Genomic DNA, 10438 nt, shown 5'->3' on the forward strand with positions numbered 1-10438 from the left:
TTGAAGAGAAAGGACAGGGAGGGAGAGAGGCACATCGTTGAACGACACAGTCAAGCCTCAAGACATCCTGAGGGCAGGGTTATGTCTCATAAACACAGAGACAGACAGAATCACAGACTATCTCTACCATACCGAGTAACCATACCACTGGCACAAAAGTAGACGGCAACAGTACGAACATGAAACCTTTCTGCCATCCCTGAACTATATGAGTGTTATAGTATGAACTCCAGAGAACATGTCAATCCTCACCATTATGCCTAAATAACAGTGAGGGCAAATAGTTATAAGACATTCATAAAGTCAGTTATTTAAATAAGCAGCTTAAAGTGTCAAACATAATTATTAGCAAGAAATACACCATATATGCAAACGCACCATTTATTGGTCTTACATACAAAAAAATAAACATCTACATGAAATCTTTCAGACTCGCTTGTTTGGTTTTTCTCAGTCACATAAATAGCCACGATCCAACAGGCTCCTGCAGTTTAGAAGTTGGTGGAGAATGACCTGAAGCTTAAACTTCTGACCACAGACAGTCTCTGTTGTTCATCCGTTGCTGGACACAGCAGCATGATTCATAGAGCTAAGTTCAGGCCCAAATACCCGACTCGTTTAACAGCTACAACCTCTAAAATGTCCTAAAGTCAACCACACCTGACCCTGTGTTTTTTTGTCTTGTGCTGGATTTGGTCTTTCTTTTTTGGGAGGGACTTTTTCCAGTGGACAATCCCGAGTAATGTTGAGCCACAGAATGGTGTGAAGATGGCAACCATCTGATTCACCACGTCCCATCTGGTCAGAAAACAAGCTTCTTCTTCATCACAGCTGAAAATAATACAAATACTGTCGTTACTTACATTATAGGGAAAAGAAGCACTTTAAAAGTGTAACATTCAGTTTAACATTTAGTCTGTGTTCTGAACAATAAAGCCAGATACTGAATCTACACTGCATGTGCAAGTAAAACAAGCATATAATGAGCAGTCTGCTAACCACTTAGGTTTCCATCTACTGCAAGTGTTTGGATGTTCTCCCTGTAATATACGATAGCAGAGCATAGCTTATAGTCAGCTCAGATTTTTTCCAAACCATACGATTAAGCTGGAGAAGCTTTGAACCTCCCAGTCAAAGCAAGGTCCGTCCACAGTAAAACCTACCCTCTCACAAACCACTAAACGGTATGTGTGCGAGTTCTGCTTCACTTTATTCTGAATATTTACTGTAGTTAAATGTGCAGCCAACACCCTCTGAATTGTTAGGTTCAGGAGAGTGGTGTTCTAGATTTATGATTTCAGTGAACCATGCACAGAGCACGTTCTTTGGCACAAGTCCACAACATTCTCCAAATTTAACTTTGGTCTGACCAATTTCTAGCCTTTCCAAAATTAGCTTCAAACATTAGTAGCAGACACTTTTAATTTTCCTGTTCAAACCATAATTGAACCGATTCACCGTAATACTGACCCGTTTTATTTTACTTGGGCAAATCGAGGTCAGGAGAGTACTTTTAGATTTTGATATATGTAGCAAATACATTTAGTGAAGTATGACCATGTGTATATATATATATCTATATGTATATAGATACTGAATATGAGCTTAGATTGTTAGTTATTTTTTACTTGTCTCCAGTCCTTCTATTTTCCTCTTGAGTCCGACTGTTTCCTTCTCCCTCAGAGCCTCAGCTGAACAGTTGGGTTGAGGGAGCTGGGGGCCAGGAGTGGGACCAGGCCGATTACTGAAGTACTTCATCTTCAATGCCTGGAGAAGAACAGACAAAAGTGTAAATTTGTTATCACCTGCAGATGGCCAATCGTGCCCTAGCAATGTCTACAAATGTACTGCAGGTATGTAGGTACACACGTGTGTATCATCTTGTAATGCTGGGTTACATGGTAAAAATTATATCAAGATAAATAGTCAATATTGATTCATAATAAATAAATAAATGTCACATTATAATACAGATTTTCGCTTTAAAGTTTTTTTTTAAACTCTTCTTTATGAGCAAAGAATAAAAAACTGCAAAACATTTGTAAAATCTGAGGTATGTCAATTCACTGTGCTAACACAATGCATCATTAAATTATAATATTTTGATACTTTGCTATGTTTCCATCGATGAAAATTATGAAAATTATATTGCGATAATTATTGACACAAGATGATGTCTATCTTTACCACCTTAGCATATTGATATAATATGAAGTCTTATTTTTCCAAAAATTAAAAAAGCTACAGAAAACACCAGTTTAGCAAATGAATATAGACTATAACTTTCAGATCAACCACTGTTCTTAAGTGTGCTTATTACCTGAGTAGCTGTGCTCCTTGTCGAGGGGTTAAAGGTGAATAAGCACTGTAGAAGCTCTAGTAAGTCGTCCCCTGCTGCACTAAATATATGTTCCAGAGGTGTGCCAGGGAAGATTTTGAATGACACATAGTCCGGTAGACTGCTCACTCCCTGCAGAGACATTTGTCAAAACACACGTATGCAAGGATTCTCACCATATGGTGACGCAAATAAAATCACAGACAAAACTGGGAAAAAAAAATACCAACAGGCCATGTCTCTTCTGTGGCAGTCCCAAGAGCCTCAAAGATCTTAGTCAGCTGGTCGAGATCAGAGTCTCCGGCGAGGAATGGTATCTACAACAATAGGAGACATAAAGAAACATGAGCATGATATAAGAAACAAAACCTGACTTATTGTATGAATACGTCTTTAAAGTGAGGTTTACGTACCCGAAGGAGCAACTCTGCCAGGATGCATCCCACTGCCCACATGTCAACACCCACACCGTACATCCGGGCACCAAACAAGAGCTCAGGGGAGCGATACCACCTGGGAAAAGTGTCCCAGAGACAGAGTTGGATTTGTATAGTTCACAGTTGGCCAGTTAAACCTAAATGGATTAAGATAATCTATGATATTTCAGTGTAATAAAAACAGGGGAAAAACGGAAGAGTGTTAGCTCTATGTCATTGATACTGTGAGATAAAGAAACAGCACAGACCTGGTAACGACTTGGTGTGTGTACACTCTGTTGGGACTGCCAAACGATTTGGCCAAACCAAAATCAGCCAACTTCAACACTCCGCTGCCGTCCAACAGCAGATTATTAGGCTTCAGATCCTGGACATACAAAGCAGCAAAATATGCATTACTGACTGTAAATGGTCTTAACAACCACTCGAAGTGTGTTAACTTGTCACAACACAAGTGACATTCACCTATTCAGATACACAAACACACACAATTTCAATATGCTGAGATTTTATTTTTGTAATCGCAGGGCAATCAGGGTTCAGTGTCGTGCCCAAGGACACTTTGGCACACTGGAGGAAAAGGGTTAGGTAAGGCTTTTAGTTTTGATGGTTTAGGTAAGGGTAAGGGTCTATGGAATGCATAATGCAAATGAGTGTCCTCACTAAGATAGAAATACAAGTATGAAGTGATGAGCGTGGGAAACATAAATACTCTTACCCTGTGTAGGACCCAGTGCTGGTGCATGTACTCTAATCCCTGTAGAGTCATGAGGATGTAAGCTTTGATGTTGGCTGGAGTCAGGACAAGGCTGGTGTCCTTGATGATCACCTTACAAACCCAAAACAAAGCCACTCAAGTAAAGGCAGATATCTGATGACTAATAATCTCCATCCATTACTTCATGTTTTTAAAATCGCTGTAGGCCAAACATTTTAAACCAAACTACACTTATCCGAGCAGATAAGGGAATTAAGTGAACTGGGATACATCTCAGGGAAGAAATGAACATGGCTGCAGCCAAGTCAGACAGCAGAGTTCAGATTCAACCGTTCACCCAAATAATCCTTCCACCACCTCCACTATCATTCTGCATCTTCATGGCAATAAAAGCATCCTTAGCTGATACGCTCTTGCCTCCCCATCTCAATCATGTGGCCTAAAAATAAGCTTTCAGCACCAGTAATAAGATGAGCATCATATTTCATCCTCAAGCCCGTTCTGTCCGTCTGCTGCCTGTGAGTGGCTAATGGCTTCATTTCATTGTGAGGGCCGAGAGCTGAGTGATATTGATTATTTTTAAAGTGTGTTTATCTTGTTTTGCATCGTTCTATTTGGATCTGATGTATCGGTGGCGGCCGCCCATCTGGAGCCTTGTATGCTAAACAATCCAGAGGAGGAGGTGGGGGAAAACATAAGCCTTAGTCATATGAAAGCACCCGCACTGCCATCTTAATTATGCAGCTCATATTTTCCTTGCTTATATACTAATCTGACCATCACGGCTTTTAAATCATTAACAGTGGAAGTAAATCATGACAGCAAATAAACATAAGATTAAATCAAACGTCTACATGCCCCCTGCCTGTAGCCTTTATTAATGGGGAAGAAATAAGGGCTAACATTTCTGCTGACCCCTGGTCAAATGCATCTTCTTTTATTATTTGAAATTTAATTTATAAGATAGGACACAGGAGGTTCATTTTCCAAAGAGGCCTTATTAAATATTTAGATTTCAGGTAACACAATTGAGGATGATTGGTGATGTCCAGGATATTTAATGTCCCAGGAAACAACACATTAATTCCTGTCGTAAATAGTTTTAAATTTGATTGAATCAAAATGAGAACAAGCACAAGACTCTCAGTGGGCTGATGTGTGGAAAGCATTATACAATATTACTGTCTCACCTCCAGATCTGTTTCCATGAAGTCAAACACAAGACTGATGTTAGATTTGTGTCCAAAGGCATCCAGTAGCTGCAATAAACAACATTACAGATTAAAGGCACGTTCAAATCAGTACAGTCACACAGGAGAGAAAGATAACCCCTCTCCCCTCACAATATTCATAAATGAATGAACACGAAGATAAAAGCATATTCTGATATCCTGACTGTTAACTCACCCCAATGATGTTTGGATGGTGCAGCTCCTGCAGCAGTTTGATCTCTCTAAGTGCTGTCCTGTTGATGCCTGGTTATACAGTAAGACATTGACATTTGGGTATAAAACATGAGCTGCACTGTGGGGTATAAACACTGAAAGTCAGTCAGTACTCACCATCTTTAGCCTCAGTCCTGTGGCCAACCTTAATCTGCAGGAAACCAGAAAACAAACAGCTATCAAACATTAGCATAGCACAATAAAGCTAACAGATGGCCAGACTTTAAACCAAGTGTTGTACCTTTTTAATGGCAACTATTGTGTTGTTGGTTTTGTCCCTGGCTTTGTACACGGTGGCGAACTGCAGAGAAGAAAGAGGGCAGTGAGAACAGAAACACTGAGACCAACTTTACTTAGATCCTCCATCGCCAGTGCTGCTGTGAACAACATGCAGCAGGGCTTTGTTGACACTGGCAAGCGGCTAACGCTTGTTAGCATGCTATCATGGTTTCCACGCAACTCGCTGCGACCCGCTGCGGAGGGACGTGCACCGGAGGTAGCAACGGAACAGTGGGGTTCATTCCTCTGCCTACCTGACCCTCTCCCAGGAAATCCAGCTTCTCATATCGTTTGGCTCTGGACTTCACATCAAGCGCCATGGCAGCTAACTGTCACTTCATGAGGACACGACTTCCTGCTAAGTTAAAGGTCCGCGACAACCATTTCCGGGTTAAAGCCTTTAATCAAACTCCTTTAAAGTTTGATTTGACCAACACCGCCACCTACCGTTCAATCGAGGGCACGTCCGGAAGAAGAGGTAGAGCTCGAGAGAACAAGCTGATGTGATTTATTACAAGAACAACAGATTTCTTTTAGCATGATTTATTTGATTGTGTTGGCTGCATATGTAATGTAATGTAATATAATATATTATATAAAAGTTATTTCTAAAACTATGACTACCACTACTAACCTACTATTACCACTACTTATACAATTATTATTATTATTATTATTATTATTGTTATTATTAATAATTATAATAATAATAGAGTTTCATAATATTGTACATACCTCTTCATGTATGATTTTAAATGAATCATAGAAAAAAATGTCTGTAACAATCTTAGTTGTGATGCAAAGTACAATACAGTTCTTGAGTTTTCCTTTTTTATCCATTTTATTTTATTATTTTTTGGAGCAGTTAGCAGTTTGACATTGGTCTCTTGAGAGTCTCTTCTGTCAGTTAGGAAGGTTTTGTGATCCATGCACCACTGAACCCATCTTTACATCCCATCTCCATACACAGTAGATACCCTCACATCCCACAGGATTAGGCATGGCTCCTCTCCTTTGACCCTCTCTCTCTCGCGCTCTTTCCCCCTAACACACACACACACACACACACACACACAAACACACACACACACACACAAACACACACACACACACACACAAACACACAAAAACACACACACACACACACACACACACAAATTCACACAATTTCATTTTCATGTTAAGTTTGACAAGAGGAGTGTGAAGGATCAGCAGGCTTAAATCACCCCCCTCCTTCCATCAGATGCGTGTACATTCATATCCTGACAGCCCACATATCTGACTGACAGGATCGTATGTGTCAATGCAACCATGCAGAGAAGAGAAGAGAAGAGAAGAGAAGAGAAGAGAAGAGAAGAGAAGAGAAGAGAAGAGAAGAGAAGAGAAGAGAAGAGAAGAGAAGAGAAGAGAAGAGAAGAGAAGAGAAGAGAAGAGAAAAGAAGAGAAGAGAAAGGGAGGGGAGAGGAGAAAAGAAGAGAGTAGAGGAGAGGAGAAGAGGAGACTATAATTGCGTTATGTCATCAACCTTTTGGTGCACACAGACTTTAATATGGAACATAAATGTCCACTGGTGAACATGACTCAGACCCAATTACATCATTTGCTCTAAAACAAATGAGCCATATTACATCCTGCCTTGATTCTGATATAACTTGAGAGTATTTGCACTCATCCCCTTCAGTCCCCCTGTGAGGCTGCGGCCCTGCACTTGAGCTTTGAGCGATTCTGTTGATGGTCTTTACACAGTTTGTTGCAGTAAATCTCTTGGTATAGCACGAGCACCATTATGCACAATAACTCACTTTGCTTATATGTCACATTAGCAGATGGTGATGCTGTCGAGCTGTTGTGTGTACCTCTGTGTGACAGGCAGGAGGAGATTGAAACCACAAGGCTGTTTATCAAACTGGTAGGAAGTGGGTGTTGTTGAGCGAGGACGTGTCGCATCACCACATCCTGCTGCTGGGAAGGAGCTTGAGTCGGGACAGTGATCGCTCGATGTACAGTAAACAAATGCAGGGCCAGGTGTCTTTTCATGTGTGTGTGTGAGTTATGTGCTTTGTGGCGGCTGTACACTGATTGTACAGCTATAGAACAATCTGGAGGGATTAACATATATTGAAAGAAAGAACATCTGGGTGACCACCGAGGTGTTTCTTTATTTAATGTATGCATAACCTGCATAGCACACATTCTGTTACACAAACTAATACCCGTCCTTTGTTCTAGGCCATCACTACCTCCTGCAAACCATGCGTGCCATGTCAAAACGCAGGATCAAAGATCTAAAGTGAAACTAGAAATGCACTCAGTAGAGCACATACCTCCGCCAAGACCCAACAGCCTCCTTAAATCAAAACAAGCCTTATAACTAAGGCCACATTATATTACTCATATACACACTAATGGTAGTTAAAGGTTTCTATCACTATTTGTTACCATACAGCGGCTAAAAATCATACACCCAAATGAAACCACATTTAAATCCACTAGGTTCCGATTTTTAGTTCAATACGCACAAAATTGCACTTATCAATACAAACCCCTTCAATATGTCTCTATGTTTTTTTACAGATTCATGCTTAGCTTTCTCAGAAATCAAGGAAAAATACCTCACAATGTTAAAAAGAGAGGAAACAAAATTCCTGGATCCACCCTCTGATTTGGATCTGTACCAAAAATGTAATGGGTTCTTTCCTCACCCATACCACATCCTTCCACCGAGGTTCGTGGTAATCCATCCAGTAGATTTTGCATAATTCCGCCAACTCACAAACAAACGGCAATGAAAACATGAACAACAAATTAACAGAAAGGGAACTGAAGTCTTCGTTCTAAGTGTATCCCAGAATGTGTTTACATAGCACTTTTCCTGTCTAATTGATCTCTTAAAGTGCAGGACTAGTAGCATTCACCCATTCATGCACAGCAGTCAGAGCCCATTTAGGGTTCAAGGAAACTTTGGACTGCAGAGATGCTATTGATTGAACCTACAACCTTCTGGTAAGTAGACAACTCTCTCTACCTCCTGGGCCACAGCCGCCCACAGCACACTGTACAGACTTTCTGTTCATGTGGTAGTTACATGTTTAAGTAATTTATATGTCCTCTGTTAGATCACTAACACAGTTTTAAAGGGAACTTTGATGCAATGACTAAATGTGCGAGTGATGAGGGATTCAGCTCGATCGCAGTCAGTGCCACATCGTTTTCATTTTACTCACAGAGTCTCAGGGGAAGTGGCAGCGTAGTGTCATGAGGGAGCTTTCCCTCATTGTTTCTGTTTCTGACTTTGTCACATAAGCCCCCACAAACACACACGCGCACACACACACACCCATACACAGCTGTATCTGACCACATGCACAGTATAACTCAACAGGATGTCGGAGGGTGGATGTTTGAGGTGTGAAGGTTCACACAGGCCGTGACAAACAATATCTGTTTCTGAGAACTATTTATTATTCATGTGTTTAATTGACACGGCCTCTGTTAACCTCTGCGCTTGTGTGTTTCGTCGCCGACCTCAGCGCAGGATAGAAGCAAGGATTTGAACCCGACTCTATCAAACTACTGGATTATTGCAAGACATCAACCATGCACTGTCCACAACATGATTCTTTTCTCCGTTTCAAGTTTATTCTTTGCAGCTGTCTGCAGTGACAGGACAAGGCAGAAAGCAGAAGGACAAACAGAAGGGCTATCATTATCTTTCTTGCTGTTGTTTGTTTACAACCAATGCGGAGATTCATCAGATTGGGGCTGTCAGTCTGGGGCTGTGCTGTTGGATGCCAGAACTGTCAGTTTGCATAAATATTAGGGGAGAATTTCCTCTGTTCACCACTGTCTTCCTCCAGCATCTGAGGCATCAGCATACACCGGGCCTTGTGGAGGACTTCAAGATGAGCCCGCTTGATACAGAGACAACATTATGATAATGTCCCCTTAAGTAGCAGGGGGATGGGCGCGGTGTCATCTCTTCACATACACAGAGCCAGCAGGGAGTCTACAGTCAACTGCATTTAGGGTAGTCTTTGTTGTTGTCTTGGCTCCCATCCTGGTTGATGTTTTGTTCCGCTCTGCATTTCCTCTCAGACATCATTATCGCTCTCATTAGGAGAAGCTCTATCTCAGCCCCAAATGGAGAACAAAGTCTTGTGATAACTCTTTCTCTTCCTTTGTTTGTTTGTGTGTTTGTGTTTGTGTGTGGTGTGTGTGTGTTAACTGCAGGTGGGAAACAGAGAACAGCTTGGTTTTAATTCATTGCTGTGTGTAGCCTGTACAGTAGGGAAGTATGACAGATTACAAGCTGTGGACGTGTAAAAAGTAAACCAGGACGGATTCAAACCCATGTCGCCTCGAGTGCGCTCACTGTGACTTATGCAACTATAGGGAGCAGGATGTTGAAGGCAGAATGTGTTTGGAGGGTGAATGACGGAGATGAGAAGGTCATTGTGGTTCATCAGGAGCTGAAGATAACCTCCCAACCCTAACACAACCCTAACCCTTACAACAACAAAAAACTATGTATGTAGCAATTGTCACATCATGCAATAGGATATTATTTAATTTGATTAGCACGTACTCTATTTCCATCTTTTTTTAAATTAAAATGTATTTCTCAACTATTATGTGTTGTTGAGAATATATTTAAGGTCATATTAAGATTCAATGGGTTCACTGGGGAGAAACCATGAGAGCCCTGAAAACATTTAATAATAGGCAGCTGCCCCACCTGTGACGGTGGTGTTTTTTAACCTATTGTTTATAAGTCACGCCTTCTGGCCATGAACTCACACAACCTCTCAAGGTTTCCTTCGAACAACATCTATTGGTTTCATTGGACTGGATTCATCAGATGCATGTAAGTAAAATGTCTTTTATATATTTTTTGGTTGTTATTATAATGTCTAGAGCATGTACATATGTAGTTAGTGTGGAATAGATGCATCAAATTTCTTTTAGAGCTTATTATATAATTGTTGCAATTAAAATTGCAATTATACAACACTGGGTGAATGTGGTAGTCAAAATAGCTGGCTTGTTGCAGTGGGCTCAAACAGGTTGTGTTCCCTCCACTACACGCCTGAAACAGAGTATTTTCTTTATACATGGATAGTATACATTCTACCCTTGTGTTGTGTTCTGGTCAAATTTGACTGATTTAAAAGTTTTATCTCTAAAAAATGTAGTTAATTTGATCAGCCTGACCTAAAATTCC

At 40.7% G+C, this 10438-nt stretch overlaps 1 protein-coding gene across 1 annotated transcript; it reads right to left on the reverse strand.

The window, feature by feature from the left end:
- Positions 1-367: 367 nt before the first annotated feature.
- Positions 368-5564, reverse strand: cdk7 (cyclin-dependent kinase 7). The gene is made up of 12 exons (XM_061071289.1): positions 5472-5564; positions 5180-5239; positions 5056-5089; positions 4901-4968; positions 4684-4752; positions 3494-3604; positions 3024-3142; positions 2752-2851; positions 2569-2655; positions 2321-2470; positions 1629-1767; positions 368-831 (listed from the first exon to the last, which is right to left on the reverse strand). Exons 1-12 carry the CDS (start codon positions 5535-5537, stop codon positions 803-805), a joined length of 1032 nt encoding a protein of 343 aa, XP_060927272.1. The 5' UTR covers positions 5538-5564; the 3' UTR covers positions 368-802.
- Between the last annotated feature and the right edge of the window lie 4874 nt (positions 5565-10438).

Source organism: Limanda limanda, chromosome 5 (assembly GCF_963576545.1).
Source record: "Limanda limanda chromosome 5, fLimLim1.1, whole genome shotgun sequence".
NCBI classification, from domain to species: domain Eukaryota; kingdom Metazoa; phylum Chordata; class Actinopteri; order Pleuronectiformes; family Pleuronectidae; genus Limanda; species Limanda limanda.